Below are 20991 nucleotides of genomic sequence, written 5' to 3'. Positions count from 1 at the left end.
AAATGATTAAAATCAACCCAGAGTCCACACACACATGGGAAGCATGGTGTACTATTTATTTATTTATTGGCCACACGGCCTTTGGGATCTTAGTTCCCCAACCAGGGATCAAACCCGGACCCCACAGCAGTGAAAGTGCAGAGTCTTAACCACTGGACCGCCAGGGAATTCCCATGGTGTACTATTTATAAAGACTCACCTACTGACCATCCTCAGCCTTTCAGGTCAAGAGCATCAAAGCAGTCTCTTCCTTGTAGCAGGAAAGCAGTTGACACACTTACTATTCACTCTCAGCCAGTCCATGTGAGGGATCTAGCCAAGGGAGAAACGTTCGTCCTGTGTGGGTGGTAATAAATTGCAAGATGGTGACAGTATCACCATTGCATCAGAGTGACTCCCTGCCCCTTCCTTGAAAGATTGTCATAGCATCTGGTGATGGTCACAGCTTCTTCAAGAAGCATTTGGGTCTTAACAACACTGGGTATGCTGGCTTGCAATACATTAAGCCCTTTGCTTCATTCTAAGAAATATTTTCAGCTATACCCGTCACCTAACATGATAGAATTCAGCAAAACGGGACATGTAAGATACCCAGCCCAGTGTTCAGCATGCACTCAGTTATCATTACATATCATCATTATGACCACTTTTATTATTTATTATATTGATTACTTTTTTATATTAATGGCTAGGTTAAAATTGAACATAAGTAACATTTGTGTACTCTTTTCTTGCAAACTTTTTGCCTAGAGTAGTAACAGTTAATGTATATATTATGAGAAAATACTTGCATATTTCTTTTTTCTACAGTTGCATATGATCTTTTCCTAGCTCCACTCACTCTTTCTAGTTGCCATTAAGCAAATAGTGTTCTTTTAGAAGCTTTTTTTTTTGCTAGGGGGGGTGCTGCATGCACCACATGGCTTGCAGGATCTTAGGTCCCCGACCAGGGATTGACCCCAGGTCCTCAGCAGTGAAAACGCCAAGTCTTAACCACTGGACTGCCTGGGAATTCCCTAGAAGCTATTTTAAAATAATGTTGCTTTATAAGAAGTAAGAGTGAATAATCGTTTGACCCCCAAACTAGTCGCATAGAATTTGAAAATAATTGATTTCTGGCCTTAAATCTAAACCACATTATAAAACTAGAAAGTGTTATCCCCCTTTCAAAGTTTGTGCCATGGTGCAGAGGTCAAAAGTAAAAACAGCCAATTGCATTCCATCTTGAGATGTTCTTAGTTTCCTTGGACCTTGGGTGTGCCCTGTGCCTTCTCTCTGTATTAGGGAATGATCAGAGATCCTTATCAATGCAGATCATTGTTGGCTCAATGTGATTTTCCTTCTTGTCCACTTCAGTTGAAATGGATAGTCTCTCTGAACTATCCCAGCAAGGTGCCAACCACGTCAACTTTGGTCAGCAGCCGGTCCCAGGGAACACCGCGGAGCAGCCCCCGTCCCCCGCGCAGCTCTCCCACAGCAGCCAGCCCTCTGTCCGGACCCCTCTTCCCAACCTGCACCCTGGGCTCGTGTCAACGCCCATCAGTCCTCAGTTGGTCAACCAGCAGCTGGTGATGGCTCAGCTGCTGAACCAGCAGTATGCAGTGAACAGACTTCTAGCCCAGCAGTCCTTAAACCAACAGTACTTGAACCACCCTCCCCCTGTTAGTAGATCTATGAATAAGCCTTTGGAGCAACAGGTTTCCACCAACACAGAGGTGTCTTCCGAAATCTACCAGTGGGTACGTGATGAACTGAAACGGGCAGGAATCTCCCAGGCAGTATTTGCACGTGTGGCTTTTAACAGAACTCAGGTCAGTTTTGTTTTATGTGTAAATGGTTCCTCTCTCTTTTTCTCTTCCTTCTTTAATCCCATCTATACTAATGTTTATGCTCTTACTTTGTACTAACATTTTTTTCCTTCCCTCCCTGTGGTCATATTGTCTGTACCTGGGGGTGCCTACATTTTATCATTTTTCTCCTTATCGTAAACCTCTTCTACCAAGAGAAAGCTGTGTACAAATCCATCCTGATTCAGGGGCCTTGAAAGAATAAATATCGAAAATATTTCAAACTGACATTACCTATGCTTTTATATAATGGAATTATAGACTGTTAGCAGATTGAGAAAAGTTTCAGGACTTGGTCAAAGCCATTGGTAGGGCTCCAGGCTTCAAGCCCACTATCCACCTTTCCTAGACCAGGGATCAGCAGACCTTTTCTGTAATAGGCCAGATAGTAAGTATTTTAGTCTTTGAGGGCCATGGCAGCCATAGACAGAAATGCATGGTGTGGATATGGTGTTTCAATAAACTGTTTACAAAACAGGCCCTGGGGTAGGCTTGGCCTTGGAGGCCTTAGCTTGAGACTTCTCACTGAGATTTGCATATACCCCTTGTGTTCACACCTTTGTCCTCCTGGGCAAATTCCTGTGAAGATATTATCGGCAAGGAAGATGTTTAGCAGGATGTTGAGAAAGGGTGATATACTGGAGAAGACCAAAGATAAAGACATCTGAAAAGCCCTAAAAAAATTGATTCCATTAAACACTGAATGAGAGGATTTTTTTTTTAATGTCTTTTTTTTGGAAACTAATATGATATATACATGGTGTTGATTACACACACACACACACACCCACCCAGAAAAACCCTAGACAGACATGTAACTTTGATTAGAATGAGGACATTATGTCCTTTTAACTTTCTTGTTTCACCACTGTTCTTTCTTTTGTCAAATTTTTTGATTGGGGGGGGGGGCTGACTCATACTTTCCTTTCGTATTTAAGTTATTTTGTTTATTACATAATTATAAGAATAAAATCTGGGTACAAAAATATCTAGTATTAATTCCTTGCTGGCAGTTTCCATACCTAGGAGAATCCCAGCTGTGACTTATTTTTGGCTTGCCTTCACTGGATTGGAACTTAGGAGGCCTTACAAAGCTTTTAACTCAGTGTTTGTTTTCACTTTCTTTAACTGTTTTTTGTACATCATCTGTCTGTGTTTAAAAGGGTGGTTGCAGAATTATTTCTCAGGTTAAAATTGTATGGTTTTACCTAGTTTTATTAATATATCTTTACAACTTAAAAATGTGTTCATTATTAGCTGGTAAATTTAATATGACACCCCTATTCCGTTGGAGGGTCATTATTTTAAAAAAATTTTAAAAATGAATGGATGAAAGAATCAAGTCAGCCTTCGAGCTACTCCTGTTTCTGGCAGCATCCTTTATTTTTGTAAATAGCAGTAACTACCAGTAGTTCTCAGTACTGGGCAAAAACCAGGCAGGTCTCTGCATAAAAGTTGCTTGTTGAACTGAATTGAAAGCCCACAAAGACAGCATTGACATGGACACAAATGACTCACAGATTCAGTGGAAAGCATTTTGGAAATTGAGCAAATTGTTATTTCTTAAAGGACCAAGGAAAGTGTGTTTTATATAGTAAAGAGAGTCCAGCTGAAAGTGAAAAGGGTAAGGTCACCACCCATCAGTGTGTTTTTTCTTCTGTGGGGCTGTAATGTCCAAGGCATCACCCTGGAGAGTGACCATTTGCTCTCCTTGGGTTTTCACGTGAACAGATTCCACAGACTTGTTACTGGAAAAAAGACAGAGTTCTCTATTTTATACCCTATCAATCTCTTCGAAAAGATGTCTCTGTGGTTAACATTGAAAACATTGACTTAATGTTTTCAAGGGAGAGAGGAGAATGAAACCCGGGTGCAGCTTGATATCCATCCATCTCTTTATTAATAATAGCCAGTTGAGAAAGAGTCATTACCGAAAAATTGTCTGAAGCCCCAGATGACAGAGGGGTTTGGTTTTAAACCTGTATAGAGGTAATTGGTACTCCTCCATCGAAGTGGATGTTGGGGGCCATGTTTGAAGCTGTCTGATTTCAATGAGAGTCATTGTCTTTGTATATTTAAGAGTTCACTTTTGGGGCATTTGCTTTGGAACACGCAAGCATGCATGTCTTTTCGGTGGTCATACCAAAACGCCACGCACACTCAGGCGTACACACACAGCTGCATTTATTTTAATGATTATACATTCATATGAGTGTATGTAGTATGTTTATTTCAAACTGTATGCATTTCAATAAAAGCAGGTGCATCGTGAGAGTGTATGGTGTGAGTGTGGAGGATGAAAATACACATGCTAATGCATATGTATAGAATAGGAGCTCTGCAGAGTTAAACCGCACAGACACATTTGTGTGTACTTATTACAGTGTGCAATTCTGGCTCCAGGTTTTAAAAAAATTAATGTAAAATATGTACATACAAATGCAAAGTTCTCTGATGTGATCGGATAAAGACACTGGCATCCTATAAACAGTATGTTAAAACATTCATGTAATAGATAATGCTGTTGTGAGTTGAGAATATCGACAGCTCTGTATAACTTTAAAATCCTGGGTCTCATCTTTCAACTCTTCATTGGAGAATTTTCTCATCAGCTTAATTGGGCCTCCTGAATTAAAACATACCCCTCTCTTTTAAGACATTCCTGTATCACTATTTTTTTTTAAAGTCGAAAACAAAAGAAAACAAAAAGATGAAAGAAAAAGCCTACCTTTTCTGAAAGTTTGTGATGAAATTTATATAATTCCTTGCTTTAAGGATGTTTCCCCCTTCTGAATTGATGGGCATATGTTCTTTAATTGCTACGGAAGGTACCAGCTTTTAGCATCTGTCATTCATTCAGTTATGCCTACTTGATGTCTTTTTAATGGAAACCCATGGCTAAAATGCTGAAGCTTCTAGAATTATACTTTTCAATTCACTCCTCTGTATTATTGCTACTTAAAGGTCGTGATAGAAGAAAATATATTCTTCAATGCTCCCCCCCTTTTTAAAATAAATCCCATAGTTTAACTCTGATCTCATTCTGTGGCTTTTCCCCTTTTTTCTCCCCCTCTCCTCTTGTCTTTGGCACACTTTATTTTCCAGTAAAATAAAGAATGAAGATGGATTATTCAAAACTGATAACAGTAATGGACCATCATGTAATGTTTTATTGAATTTGAGTTCTGTAAATTATGTGGTGGAGAGAAATTTGCCTGCTTAAGTATAACAGAAATTGCTACTGTGTTCCTATAATTCTTCACAGTGTAATTTAAGAAAAGTCCACTCTCCATATCACTATTGAATAAAAGGTAAAAAGGTGCTATTACCCCAACGTGACAGCTCTTGTTTGGCCTCCCAACCGACAGAGATGAATGTGTCTGCTTATAACTTGCTTGGCCTGAGTCCAAGGTAGGAGGTGGAGTTTGAAAGTAGTCTTTCACCTGGATGTGTGATTAAAAATTCACCAAACAAGAGGCAGGTTGCCTTGAAGAATCTTCTGCATGTTTTATTTTTAGAGGGAGGTTTCATCAAATCATATTTTCCTTCTGAGGGCTTTGAAGTTCCACGAAGCTGATAAAAATCTATTTGAATCAGTGATTATGTTCAAAGAGGAGACAAACGGGAGGCCAGACAGGCTTTTTGTTCATATTGGCAGTCTCTTTCGCTTATCTGCTGTTTTAAAGAATTCATAATTAGCTTTTGGAAGTACTGATAATATTTATTGAAGGTTTTTCTTTCTTTTCCAATACTAATGAATTTTACTTGTAAACTCTTTCTGGAATGTAAAAAAGGTTTAGGAATTCATCAGCAAGTTCACTCTTTAATTGAAAACATTAGAAATCTCACAACCACTATGGAACAGTGATGCAGAATAATTTTATGTTTTTGTGTATAGAGCACATACTGAACAATTTGAAGATGTGAAGTGCCATGAAAAGCAGCTTCTTGTTTCCCATAAAATTGATATCCAAGAGGTGCTGGTAACATACTACATAATATACAAAATTGCAGGTTCTTTTTGGAAACAAAAATGACTAATGATTTTGTTTAATTTCATTCAGCAAATTTATTGAGCACCTATGGCTCATAATATTGGTGAATATTTTAGTCCTGGTATTTCAGCGATAGCAAGTATGGTACATGATGACCTTGACATGTTATTTTTAGCATGAAGAAAAGTTTTTGGTAAGAGATCTCTCTTACTAGCCACAATGGGGGAATCACTACAAATGACCTTGACCTAACTTGGCAAGTCTTAACTGGATTTTCAGTCATGGGAAATGGGAAACAAGGGCCACATACATCTTGAATCCATAAATGTAGCTACTGAAATAACAACAACCCAAACAGGACCCAAACGTTCATTCCCATATCCGGATTCTAATGCCAGTCATTTCGCATCCACAATTTTCTCAAGTGACATCATTCTCGTTAAAAAAGTAATTAACACATTCTAATCAAAACATTTTCTAATAATATTTTCAAGCATTTCCACCAGGGGGCACTCCCCTCATTGAAAGCCTGGGCCAAAAAAAAAAAAAAAAAAAAAAAACCAAAAACCCGAAGGTTTGTAAAACACCTGAGACTGTCTACACTGTCTGCTTTTGAGCTCTGTGAGTGTCCCAGGATTTGAAATATCAGTCTAGACCTTCAACACATCCCAGGCAGAAAACCTGCACTAGCTCTAGTTAGAATAATTAAGTGGAAATAAAGTGCTTTGCCCAGAAAACATTTCATATGTTCAAATGGGACGTCATGCTAACGTCAAAATATGAGTAGAGAAATTGCTAACTTCTCTCCCAAGTGACCTTCTGTTACTTTAAGCCATACAGGAATGACTCAGTCTCATGTTAGCAAGACTTGATATCATTATGTATCTTTTCATGTGTTGACTTTCTCACTGTTGTTCTCTGCTGTCTCGGGAAACATTTCTAATGGAAAGAGATGACATTTTGTTATCTGAGATCTCTGAATGTCTAATATCAAATTTCCCAAATATAATAACATCTGTTTATAGGATCTCTTTTGACCTAAAGTGTTTTGTTTTTTTTATTGAAGTATAGTTGATTTACAATGTTATGTTAGCTTCAGGTGTACAGCACAGTAATTCAGTTTATATATATATATATATTCTTATATATTTTTTTTTCAGATTCTTTTCCCTTATAGGTTATTACAAAATATTGAGTATAGTTCCCTGTGCTATACAGTAGGTCCTTGTTGATTATCTATTTTATGTATGTTGATAGTAGTGTGTATGTGTTAATCCCACACTCCTGTTTTATCCCTCGCCTCCTTCCTCTTTGGTAACCATAAGTTTGTTTTCTGTGTCTGTGTGTATATTTCTGTTTTGTAAATAAGTTCATTTGTATCATTTTTTTAGATTCCACATATAAGTGATACATACTTGTCTTTCTCTGTCAGACTTACTTCACTTACTATGATAATCTCTAGGTCCATCCATGTTGCTGCAAAAATTTTTTTTTAATTACTGAAAAATTAGTGTAGATAAACGTCTTACAAAGTGTCACATAACTTTTTACTGAAGGCTCACCTTGAGTACATTATTAATTACCATTAGAATTTTCCCATGGGGAGCATATCTTGTTAAATTTCTGTCACCCATTTGGAATTTTTTCCTTCTATGGTCTGAATACACATAATCCATTTAGTAAATATTTATCAAACACTTACGTGGCAGGCATTGTGCTGGGATGACAAAAAAAATATTAGACTATTCTACTCAAGGAATTTATAATGTATTTATGTGTACTGTATGTTTCTATCTCTGTAGAGTTAAGATATATTGCTTTGCGAAATACATCTTTTAATATCTTTAAAAATTTGTTATCCCCATTTGATGGAGAAGAGTATAGAGCAAGGACTATTTTTTTTACACCTATTTTCAAACATTGTTTCTGAGACCTGTATTTCTTGGTTTCAACATGACACATCAAAAACACAGTCAATCTAATTAGTTGGCCTTGTGCAAATTAAATAGCTGGGTGATTGACTGCCTGTTTGACTGAATTTTAGTTAAATTGACTGGATGTTTTGCTCATGTATAAACATAGTTGCAGCATTACTTGTCAGTATTATAAATGAAAGGACAAGTACCCTTCATTCTTCAGTCACATTTCTTAGGGTGAAACTGGCTTCCCTTGCATAGACCAAATGAGAAACTAAAATGTACTCTTAAGCCCCCGAGCCTATTGGAGGATCTTTTTTAATAGCAGCCTATATAGATCATTTTTGAAGTGGACACTGCTTTTATATTGTCTGTACCCAACTGTTATCTTGGGGCAATATGCTGCATTTTCCTTGAGGAATTGGGAACAAAGCCAGGTTTGTGCTTCTAGGAAACCCTGAAATAACCCCAATGTTATAACGTTGGGACTTGGTTGTTTTGACATAACACTTTACCTCCCTTTCCCAAATGTACCCTGTTGCCATTTCTGCAGGGTTATTAGAAAATGAAATTTGCAACCGATATAGAGATCTCCCCAACATTTTATTCTGAGCCGTATTGTGATAAACTGAAATGTAGAAAGCAAACATGTCTTGGCATTCCAGGCATTTTTTTCATGCAGAAGGTTGAAGAGGTAAGGCCTGCTCAGTCCTTATCAAATGGGCAGAAAATGTTTCTAATCCTTGTATTTCCTATAAGCCCTTAAACAAAATTGTGGAGAAACACCCATTTTTAAAATGCATTCTTCCAAAAATTAAAGAAGTAGTTAACAATTCTCAGTTATTTGGGGAGAAGCACCATAAAGAAGTTTACTGATGGTTTGTGAATTTCTTCTAGCACTGTTAAAAATGTTTATTCCTCAAGAAATTTGATTATTACAGAATTTGATAATATTCTTTTTCTTGGCATGCTACGATGGATTTTTGCAGTGTGGAAAAGGGGTTATGTATTTCAAATTTAAAGGATGGTTTCTGAAGTTCAAATTTTCAACCTGTTACTCAGAGGTATTGTATAGCAAGTAGTTTCCTTAAGCGGTAAATAGAAAGAATCACTTGTCATTGTCTCCAATAACTTGAAAACCAAGGAATAATGTAAAATATTGCCTGCAAAAACATAGCATAAATCTTAGATTATGCTTTAGTGATATTCTTTTTCCTAGTATGTTACAATTCCTTTTCGAGTATTTTCTTTGTAAATCCGACTTCTCTCGAAATGGCTTTGTATCTTTACCTATTGGGCTGTTGGCATTCCACTGCCTTTGTCTTGGCAGCTTGAGAACTATACAGTTCAGTGCTGTCGTATTATGAGCATTTCATTTATTCTGAACTTGCCTTAGTCCTCTCTCTGTGAAAGATTTCATGGCAAGTTAAGCTACTCAAAGGAAGGAGACCAATTAGGCAGTTACAGTTTATGTTATATGTAAAGCAGATGCTTAATAAAATTAAGAATACAATTGAGGCTCTCTTCTCTACCACTTCAATTGTAACTAATATATTCCTATGTGGAGTTAATGCTTCTGACTGTTCATTTTCCGAACAGAGTGGAGAAGAAAAGGAAAGGATCACCGCGGGCTGGGCAGAGCATGGGGGCAAGCTCATCCTGTGCCTTTCATTCCCTGCAGGGCTTGCTTTCAGAAATCCTACGAAAGGAAGAGGACCCCAAGACTGCATCCCAGTCTTTGCTGGTAAACCTTCGGGCTATGCAGAATTTCTTGCAGTTACCGGAAGCTGAGAGAGATCGAATTTACCAGGATGAAAGGGAAAGGAGCTTGAATGCAGCCTCAGCGATGGGTCCTGCCCCCCTGATAAGCACACCGCCCAGCCGCCCTCCCCAGGTGAAGTCTCTTTTTCCTCCTCACCTTTCTGTTTTTGTTTTTTTTTTTAAAAAAAAAGTCTAAGGAAGAATCTCAACAAGCATGAGAAAGATAGATGGATAGAGATTTTTTTTTTAACAGTAATTCATAGACTTGCTTGAGGAGAATTTGGTCCCAGATTACTAATTCTGATATAAAAACAAGCAGCTACTAATTAGATAAAGGGAAAAAAATTGCTTTCTGTTGCTTCATTTGGGGGGTTCTTTGGGGGTGAAAAGTCATCTTTAAATGGGATATTTGGCTCTACTACTATTAAGTAAAAACGTATTTTAAACTCGATAGGAAAAAAAGAAGAGTAATGTAGTCCATTTTATCCCTGCGTGTTTTAGAACCACCATTTGAATAGTAAATAAATAAAAATAAATAATTCCATTTGTATTTATGCTTTCCAATACCAACTGCAGCTGGTACCAATTACGCATCATCTCATTTGTAATCTTTCATAATTAAGTTTAATACAATCCTTGAAGGCAGCTTTAAATGGGGCTGATAAGGAATTCCATCCATATTCCCAGAAATGGGCACATTTTCTATTTTCCAAATTTTTGCACCTTTACAAAGGACAAAAGTCACCTGCCAGGTAATTTTGTGTATGCACATCTGTATTTTGTTTAATCAAGTTTAAAAGGTAACCTCATAACTATCGTAAGAATTGAGAAGTTAATTTTCAGTACAACTATTAGATACAAATTTGAGAGTGGATTAGATATAAGATCCACAAGCAAATATATTTCTTACACATTTAATTTGTGGCCTGTGCAACTCTTAACAGTGAGGTCAGCTAAAATGATGGAAAGTAAGTATGGAATACTAATTAAAAGCGCTTATGTAACATAATAATGAAATTATCTCTTAATGTTAATTTCATCAATAGTAAAAAAATGGTCATCCATTTCCAAGTATAGAGATAAAACTCACTCAACACTAAAAATGAAACTGCCATAGATACTCCATAAATAAGAAATAGACATAATATACAGCCACTTGTGGAGGGTCTTAAACTGCATATTGTAATGATCTGAAATGATTATTGTTTAGAAACATCCCAAAGGTCCATTTTTTCCATTTTATTCAATGAAAATCAATTAAGTCTTGATGTCTATAGGAGCAGACAATAAGGAAGGCATTGCTGTAATTTTAAGAAAGACATGTTTCTCTAGCAGAAAAGAATGGCACCCAAATACATGCATACATATCCATCTGCCGACACACACACTTACTGAATTTGATAAGCCTTCAATACAATATTTCTTACCAAAAAGAATGAGGAACTCTTTATATACATATATGACTTTTGTAAGAGTGATTAAACAAAAAATACTTGGACTTGATTGAACACTGAGTTTGTGGTGTTTAGAGTTATCCTGTGTACCATCATTAGTTAATTTTGCTGTTGCAGTCATCATTGAAAGGCCTCTGGGCAGAGTTATTTTACTAATCACTTAATCTTGCAATACTAACAAAAGAGGACTTTCTTAAGACCAGTGTGAATTTAAGCGTTGAGATTCTTCTTTTTTTTGTTTTAATCTATGCAAATATTTGACTTAGTAGTTCCTTAATATAGCTTTTGTTTTCTAATTTTTCTAGGACTTTAATGCTTTTATTTGTTTTCCAGATATGATTCTGCTTTCCTTACTCATCAAGTTTTTTGTTTTTGGTTTTTTTAGCCAAAATTACATTAATTCTTAATTGTGATATTTATTTTGGTATACTACTAAGATACTCGGGGTTGCTTTCCTATATGTATGTCTAAAGACTATACCTGCTGATAAGTTGGGATAGAAAATATAATTTATTTTGGCCTGAATTACTGATAAACTGGTTGAGCCACCCTCAGCTGTATGTGTTTGTTCTCAAGAGGGAGTTGAGACCAAGCCTTTAGCTGGGACATTTAGCCAGTGATGAATGTACTTAGATACTGTAGATTCTTAGTGAAGCTCTTTCAAAGAAAAAAAGTTTCTATTGACACAATATTATTGGCCATCTAACCACATTCTGAAATGATTATCTGATATGTGTGAATAAGTTTATTTCACTGCTTCATAGAGAATCCCTTTGCATTCCTTAATTTTATCATAACAGAGCTCACAACCAGTTTGTTCACCTTTTACCCTTTGACAGTGATTCAGTGAATTAAATTTTAGGGAATTTTTAATGTATTAAATGTATTATCAATGTAAAATGAGTACTTAGGATTTGGAAAAACGGGTTATAGAGCAGTTGAGTTAGTACTGTTTTGCAACAGTTGAAATCCACTGCTTAACCTGGAACCAATATACCGTACATAAGGTTTTCATGTGCTTATTTACAGATTACTCAAATGGGAGGGGAATAAAGGAGGAGACCACAGGTATAGAAAAGGACTGCAGGATTTTGTCTTTTTATATTTTATATTTTGCCAAAGAGGAATCTGTGTGAAATCACTGTGTGTTTCATTCCCCCCCGCTCCCCCAAATGAAGATATTCGAAATCTGTTTTGAGACTAGTCTTCGGCTTGGGTTGGACCGGAACAGGATTTCTTTCTAATGCTTGTTGAAGGCAGAGGTCCCTTGTAGCTCACTGAAGACCCAGGATACCTTTAGGCCTGAGAGACTGGATTATCTTCCAGCTTCTCTGAAGAGTTTAGGTCATACGGCAGATGATTGGAATGTCCCTGGGTCCTGCCAGACCAAGGACCTAAACCATTGAGGAACTCAGGTTATATATCATCTTCAAAAAGGGGCTTCCTTCAGGCCCCGGTGTTATTCTTAGGAGAACCTCACCAGGGAAAACCGAGACCAGCCTCAGGAAGCTCTTGGCTGGCTCTGCCTTGGCGAGATGGCTCCTATGCACTCCTGTCCCACAGGCTTCGGTAGGGGTAGCCACACCAGGAGCTTTGTCTTCTGGCTGGAGCAGTAGGCTCCAGGCCAGACCTGTTTGTTGAAAGCATATTTTCACAATGTACATGCTCTAATTCAGGAAATACGAATACCTTGCACTTGACAATGATTCACAGTTTTCTAAGCGCCTTCACGTGTATGAATTCATGGAATCATTATACCAACCTTTTGGTAGGAGAAAAATGAGAAAAGTCGAATACTTAGTTTTCAAATCCCCTCTTCAGTCTGATACTCCTTCCCCTCCCTCCAGCCACGTCCTCAGAAGACAGACATTTTAGAAAGGAGAAAATGAAAGTCAGGGACTCTTTCTGTTTGTCAGAGAGGATGAGACGTTTTCTTGTTAGGTTAGAAAGAGGAACACGTGTGAAATAGTCTTCTGATAGAATACATTGAATATTTGACACATGATCCACTTTGGAAGACTTTGGACAGTTGGGCATTTCTGATATTGTAGAGAAAGAGAGCCCTTTCCAAACTTTGGTAGTAGGAGTATCTGGGAGAAACCAATCCCTCCAAAGCTCCATGGCCTTAAAGATTTCTTTTCTGACTATCGCTTAGCAAATTTTCCAGATGAGTTTATAAGATGAATCTTATTAATAGTAATTAATTATTATTTTCTGGAAGTTGTCTATTGCACTAAACATATCCATTTTAAGTTGAGGGTTTCTATTTAGGTGTGCCCTTATTGATTTATTTGTGTGTTTTAAGATGTGTGACCTTTGGAGTTAAATTAACAATTTCTGTCTTCATAAGGACCATTTGAAAGCCTATAATTATCAAGTTATAACTTTTACATGAATTATATAATATTTTTTCTTTTTTTTAACATCTCTTTATGGCATTCTTTGGTTTCTTCTGCAGATGGGACATTTTATAATAATGTTTCAGAAAATGTACAAAGTTTAGATCAATAGAAGCGATATATAATTAATTTAATCTGGTAGCTGCACACTTCTGTCTCTTTACAACACATTCTTCTATAGTATAATGAAACATAGGTTCAGTTATGGGCAGGAACTTCACACTTGATAAAAGTTTTATTTGTTATGAATCCTTTGACCAGCTTTATTTTAAGATCACGTATGTGCTTGGAAAACGCTTCTCATTAATGGTCATCTTTTAAAAGCTAGAGGACTTTTAAAAGTCCAGATCTGGAAAATAACATTCTTTCTACAAAAGGAAGAAAAGTATAAAAAGATAGAACCATGATACTCAAAGCAGTGTTAATATATAAAAAATATGAAAATGGGGACTGTTTTCTATCACCAATAGGAATTCCTCAAAATAGCATGGATTTTTTAAACTAATGATAAAACCATTCGCTACTAAAAATTAGACATTCATGAGCTAGATTTAGCAAAGGGCCACCAAAAAGCAGGTGCAGCACATCTTAAAAAATAAGAATTTTTCCAAATAAAGAAGTCCTATATAACATCATACCCTCAGTGTATTGCAGTGATTTCTAAGATAAGCATTGGTGTTAGACTTAAGTTCGGTTCTCAACCTTGCCCCATGGACAAATTATTTAACCTCTTTGTTAGCTTCTCAATTTAAAAATGGGGCAGTAATGTGACATTACCTACTCAGGGCTATTATGCAGGTTAATGTATGTTAACACAAGGCCCAGCTCATAATAAACAACTGATAAATGTGAGTCTCTCTTATTATCATAATTATTATTAAAACTACATCACATTTTAATTGCATATGGGCATGCCCTCACGCATGTGTGCAGTATGAGCTTGCAGGCAATTCCACTTGGCATCAAGGAAGAGCACAGACGCCAGTCAGGACCACAGTAGAGTCTATTTTGTGTAGCCTATATGTAGTACATATGTAGTACATATGTAGTATATATAGTTCATTTTGTAGTATGGGTTGATCAATTCAGCAGCGGTAAAGGAGCAAAAAATTCTCATGGAAAATTTGTGTTCTACTGAACAATTGTAGTGAAATAAAAAGCACACCCTACTGCTACACCCTCTCCCCATGTGGGAGGGTAAATAGCAGAAGCTCTAATTCTTAACTACTTCCCTGGCGCCACCGTAATGATGGAGTGGTACACGCTACCTTGATAAATGCTATTCAGAAAGCAACTGCATTTATTTTACCTCCTGTGCTATTTGCAGAGAAGAGCTGAAGAGTAGTTTGTTTTGCCTGGAATGAACTACTTTATGAATTTTAATGTGTGATATAATATTAAAAGCTAAACCAGGATTAAAGAAGATTTTTTTTGAGCTAAGCTAAAATAGTACTTAGTAGAGTGAGGTATAAAAGATTTTTGTTTCCATTTTTACCTGGGGAAAAATTTCAGCTTTCATATTTTTGAAAAGCTGTCCAAGTCAGTTCCCCTTAAGCAATACCTTGTGTTTAGAGAAAAATGTGGTTCCAGAATTCTAATAGCTTATCTCTAATAAGATGCATATCTGAGCCAACAAGATGATAAGGAAGAGCTTTTCTAAATATTTTTTAAATGAGTAATACAGTTTCTTAATATTTTTAAAAGTTGTTGCTCTCACTTTTTTTTAAAAAAAAAGAACTTTTAAAAAGTACTTTTTTTAAAAAAAAAAGTACTTTTCAACTTTCGATTGTGTTGGCTACTAGGAGATTTTTTTTTTTATGTTTTAAAATGTTTGCTTTTTGGTTCAAGTTGTAATTGCTTTATTAAAAAAAAGAAAAATTAAACCAAAGAAATTTTTAGAAACAAAATCACAGGGTTGAAGCAAATGATTATAACCCACCTCGAAGATAAATTCTTAAACATCATTTTTACAAAAGAATGAAAATTATTTTCAAAACACACTGAAACACCAAGTTTCCAAAGCCTGCCCTCTTAACTGTTGCTAAGCAGATGATACCAAGGAACTGTTTCTTCCAATGCCCTGAACTTCATGCCTCCATTTCCATAACATTCAATGTTCAAAGCGATTGAAATGGCTTTTCTTTTTCTCTTTCATTTAAGCAGTGAAAAAAATAGGTATTAAAAGGGACCCCATGTGGTGATCAAATCTATCCTTCTGCCTCAAAGCAAGACCACCCCAGAGCAAAGTTGGGAATCTCAGCAAAGCAACTTTGTAGGCAATTTATGGTAATGCATTAACTCTTCTGGCTCCTAAAGTGGTGTTTAGCAGATTACTGCTTCAAAGTCCTGTGTCTGTGCCTAGTGGCCCCCAGTCCTTAAGATGCCTCCGGGAGTGAGTGCCCTTGCTTACTGGAGTCCAGAGCTGGCAGGGGAGGGCTGGAAATCCAGCCTCTGCTCTTGCTGTTTCTGTCTGCGGATTATGCTTTAGGAGAGGCCAGTGAGGCCAGCCGGCCGGTGGGTCCCTTGTCCTGCCTCACCTTCTGTGTCCTCACTGGGGGCCTGTGGTCCAACCACCTCCCAGCATTATCCTTTCTGTGCTCCGAAAGGTAGTGTCCAGGTGGGAGAGTCTAGCTGCATCCTCCAGAGGTGAGTTATTTTGTTCACCAGCTAGAAGTTACGAGTCAGAAAGCATGTTGTAAAGGAGACTCAGCTTTACTCTCTAAGTGCAGGGAATTAAATGGCTTAGGATAACCTCTGCCCCTCTTTTGATACCAAATATTTGGGGGCAGGGTGGAATAAACATTAGAGACTTACCTATGACTAGGAAGGTATGTGATTTAGTGCCCCCAAATCATTTGTGTATCTTACAATGAGCTTCATTTTCTATTCCTAGTGGATGAGAGAAATTGTCCAAGATGGTTAAGTTTCTAGAGAAGGAAAACCTGGATTCTGTAAAGGACCCTAAGAAACGTGGTCCTTGATGAATCACTTTGCTGGGAGAAATGTGGTTCTGCACCTGGACAACTTTTCATTTATGTTTTCATCAGTTTCCCAGTAAAAAGCAGCGACATGGTTCGTATGTGAATTTCCCAGGCTGGTTGGTTCCTTTAAATGCTCAATAAAGATCAGATTTTTATTTTAAGGATTTAAAGTTTTAAAGATTGTTTTTAAGTTTTGAAGATTAATCATGGTATCAGTAAATGTTGAGGTTGATTTTTCCCCCTGAATTTTGTGGCATTTTTCTGCAGATATCTGCTTATCATTATTACCAAAGGCATTGATATTAATTTCTCACTCAAGATTATATATTTTGAATATATTTGTAAGTCACTGTTTATATATTTTGAGTAACTTGCAGTCATGTTCTATTAAATATTGTGAGACATTTTCTTATTGTCTGGTTCCACCAGTCAAAAGGAAAGAGTTATATACAGCGGTGCCAGGAAATGATGAAATAATTATACAGAACAGCTTGGACATGCATGTGTAAAATGCAACCAGCCTTTATGATAATTAAGCAAGGCACTCTACCTGTTTCATGGATGGATAGAAGATTTAAATTTGCAGCTCTGCAGATGGCTTTGTTATGGAAGATTTTTTAAATGAAACATAAGAGGAAAAGGCATTAAAAAAAAAGAGTCTAAAATTAAAAAGGCCATAGTATGTAATAGCTATTAGTGATGCAATTGTCTCTTAGGCATCGGGTACCCAGCGAAGATACAGCACTGTGCATTATGATTTTAATTGTGAATTTCCTTTGTTAGACTTGCAGTGGAAGGTAATTGGGAAACAATTAGTTTAGGGTTTTCAAGTCTTTGAAACTATTTCGTTTTCCAGAAAACTTACTTTATGGCATTATAATTCCTGGTTGTCAGCTGGTTACAGCTGCAGTCACCTGTGACAATATGACTTCCTTAACTTAAGCAATCTGATCTCCAGCTAAGAACTCATGTTGAATGACTGCATTGTTGATCCCCTTGATCATAAAAGGAGCAACAGTGTCCAGTTTGGATGCCGAGCCTGAGAAGCTTCAAAACAGTTTGGCCAGTGGAAAATGACAGGCATGTTCAAAATGTTTTGTAGGTGAAAACAGCTACCATTGCCACTGAAAGGAATGGGAAACCAGAGAACAATACCATGAACATTAATGCTTCCATTTACGACGAGATTCAGCAGGAAATGAAGCGCGCTAAAGTTTCCCAAGCTCTGTTTGCAAAGGTGGCAGCAACCAAAAGCCAGGTAAGAGCCTCTGTTAGGCATGGAGAATGTTTATCTGCGATGCCTGTGAAAGTTCAGTCGAAGGGGTGTCTGTTTGCAAGTTGCACTTGCATCCCTGAGAGGTCACGGTTTCCAGGATTATTGACAGAGCTTATGATGAAACAGAGTGTTCAGATTCAGGGAGCAGAGATACTTGGTTTCCAGCATCTACTGTCCAAACCACACATTTCTCAGGAAATCCCTGAGTCAGTTAATAGTTGTTTCCAGAAGAGTACTGTAATGTACAGGAGGTTTCTCCATCTGGTCTATTGTAATGGAACAAATAACTTGAATTATTATTATTTCATTAGTACTTAGGTGACCTTGATTTCCATCCTAAAATACTACGAGCATTGTAGTTTTGTTCTGTTCCAACTCAGGCATCTACAACTGTTAGGCGTGCTTATTAAAACAAACTGACACACACACACACACAACTTTGCAAAGTAATGATTTTAGTTTATGTATATATATGACACACAAATTTAATTACAATTAGAAAAATTGTCTAAATCTTTTGAATTATAAATGAATCAAATTGAATGGGAAAAGTGACAAATCCCTACAAGACATAACGAAGGATAGATAATGCAGTCTTTTTGTCATATATTGATACTTTATGTTCATCAAAAGTAGCGTCATCTACATGAACAAGCTCACAGTTATCTACAAACCCTTGTTCAAGGCCAGGAATACTTTTTAAAGGACCAGAAGAATACTGGTCTTGTCCAGTATAAGTCTTGTCCCCTTTGCAGAAGGATTTGATAACACTATCAAAGTGAGATTGAGAGGCAATCAAGGAAATTTTAGACAAATATATTTCATTATTGTTAATGAACTCTCCTTTGTAAAACAGCCTGGCTGCTGTCAGCCTCTGATAAAATTATACAGTCCTGAGACTATTTACAATATGATGTATTTACAATACAGTACTTTCATTATTAGGTTTTTCTGAAATTTCATTCTAGCAACATTAATAGTGGTCCTTGATGGGAGTTTTGCTTGAGAAAAGGTTGTTCTTATTTAAGTTATAGGCTGGCTGGAAATATGTAAGGGATATCTTGGAAATGTTATATAAAAATGATTAAACTCAAGCTGTGGACTGTAAAAATTATAGCTTTATAGGCCACATGCCTGCGTACCCTTCAATCACTGTCAAAGTGATAATTTCTACAATAATATGTTTCTTTTATTGTGAGATTCTAAACATCAAGTGCTGTTTAAACATTAAACTGAATTGTTTATGTTAGTGCCATACTCGGCGTGTCATACATCAGGCCACCGTAATCTCTCATGGAATGTAAAATTCTGTCATGAATCATGGCTTGTATATCGGAAATTACTGTAATTTTGATTGGAAATTACAGGGCTCTTGAAATGTTTCTAATTATGATAGAATGTCAGAGCCGCGTCAAACCTGTGTGCTTCTTCAGATGTCTTCATTTACATGCCAAGACTAGGCATTAAGGAGAAATGTCCTGTTTGCACGTCGCCCCTCACCCACCTACCCTGGGCCGCCTTCTTTTGGCTATTTAGTCTAATTAGGATGAGGATCTCATATTTCAACGTAGTTTATCCTGCATTTCTTTCTGATTCTGCATCTCTTCTGACCTTTCCAATTAAATTATCACGAATAACAGACTGTCTTCTTACAAGGCCAAACACTTTCCCCCAATCTCCAGAATAGATAAACAGAGAAACTAAACATGCATTATTGTGATAAGGGGCAGGCTTAAAACCAACAAACAAAAATAGAATATTAAAACTTTTTGGGAAGTTGGCATCTGTCATATAATCACCACCACCCTCCCTCTCCTTTCTGACGAGAGCATAGCTCCTTCTGGCTAGCAGCGTTTTTGCTACCTTCATTCTTTCTTTCTTTTAAAGGATATCCCCAATTCTCCCCTCCTGGGCTGAGTTCTGATTTTGTAGCTGTTCAGACAGTGGTAGCAATGGGTTGATAATGTCATGTGAGTGATGTTCTAGGGTTGTTTTTTTTTTTTAACATCTTTGCTCTTTGGACTCCTGTCCTACGAAGCTCCCCGTGAGTCACTTTCTTAGATGTCAGTTGCCAACTTCTGTGTATCTGCCATGATGGTGTGTTCCCCAGAACCCCCAAAGCTGCTAGCTCATCTCCTCATTACTGGTTGAAAGAGCAGGCTGTTAACCTTCATTCCCTCATATAGTTATTCCTAACTACTAGTTTACTGGAACTTCATTAAAAAGTGTTTCTGTAGCTTTCTCTTAGCTGTTCAGTTTAGATGTTAGCACTGCCCTCTTTATGAAAATCTAAAAGTTGATGATTACTGAAAAATAAGACAGTCCAAAACCTGTATATATCCCTAAGAGAAGAGATCTGACTTAACAAGGACAGGTAGTCCATTGACTTAAGTTCTGTTCACCTGCCGTGATTTTTTGGTGAAGGAAATAGAAAAACTAGAAAACAAACCAAAACCAAAAAGAAAAATCTTCAAATCCGACGTACCTTTCTCATGGTCAGAATTCTTAACTTGCGCAAAAGTTGTTTATGCCTTGGAGAAAGGTGCCAAGGCTGGTCAGCATGGGCAGAGGTCCTCCCAAATGAAGCACGTGTACAGAGGGATGTGCTGGAGCCATTTTATCTCAACCGATCCAACCCCATCTGCTTCTGTATCTCACCCTGACTCTCTGTGTTGGCCTAGCATTCATTACCTTTTTTGTGCTAGACCCCGTCATGCATTATATATTATCTGCATTTAGTTCTCAGTAACCCTGTGGGCTGTGACATTGATTTCCTCATTTTACACGAGGGTTACTTGACTAAAAAAGTAGGAGAGCCAACCCCAAATTCTGCACCTCTGCATCACTATTTTAGTGTCTCCTCAGGGTTCCAGGCAGCATCAGGCCCAAAGGAAAGAGGAATTAGGGATGCTGGACTAAGTGATAGTGGAATGGGAGGGGCTTTCCTTTCTTCATTGACATATTCATGGAATATGGGTTCTTGCCAACATAGGGCCCTTAGAATCCAAGCTTTTTCATGTCTGTTTGGGGTTGGGGTGTAGGGAAGGGTACATGGTGGAGGATTCAAAGGACGCCATGGTCCAAGCTGAGTCACTGCTGTTCTGGTATTGGGAAATGATTTAACCTTTTTGAGCCCAAGATTTCTTTTAACATGGGAGGAGGTCCCATGCTGTCATGCTTGCAAAAGAGCTTTTAGATTTACAGCACTGTAACACAAATAGATAACGCCTTACAATGTGCTAAGCAAAAGACTCAGACCTCCACACAGAGTGACTTATTTATTATCTATTTATGTATCTCAGATACTTTTTATTTTACAGGGTAAAACCTTAGGTAAATCCCCTGAATGGCAGGCAGCAGAA

At 37.3% G+C, this 20991-nt stretch overlaps 1 protein-coding gene across 5 annotated transcripts in view; it reads left to right on the top strand.

The window, feature by feature from the left end:
- Window positions 1-20991, top strand: part of SATB1 (SATB homeobox 1) — a 99947-nt gene that overhangs the window by 49988 nt on the left and 28968 nt on the right. For all 5 annotated transcript variants that reach the window (XM_067033852.1, XM_067033853.1, XM_059064652.2 and 2 more), the window contains 3 exons: window positions 1357-1811; window positions 9440-9652; window positions 17456-17611. In XM_067033852.1, the coding sequence (XP_066889953.1) occupies window positions 1357-1811; window positions 9440-9652; window positions 17456-17611 (824 nt within the window). The remainder of the gene's footprint in view (window positions 1-1356; window positions 1812-9439; window positions 9653-17455; window positions 17612-20991) is intronic.

The sequence above is a fragment of the Kogia breviceps genome, chromosome 5 (assembly GCF_026419965.1).
Source record: "Kogia breviceps isolate mKogBre1 chromosome 5, mKogBre1 haplotype 1, whole genome shotgun sequence".
Classification (NCBI taxonomy): domain Eukaryota; kingdom Metazoa; phylum Chordata; class Mammalia; order Artiodactyla; family Physeteridae; genus Kogia; species Kogia breviceps.
Note: the sequence above shows the minus strand (reverse complement) of the source record. Positions and strands in the feature narration are given on the sequence as shown.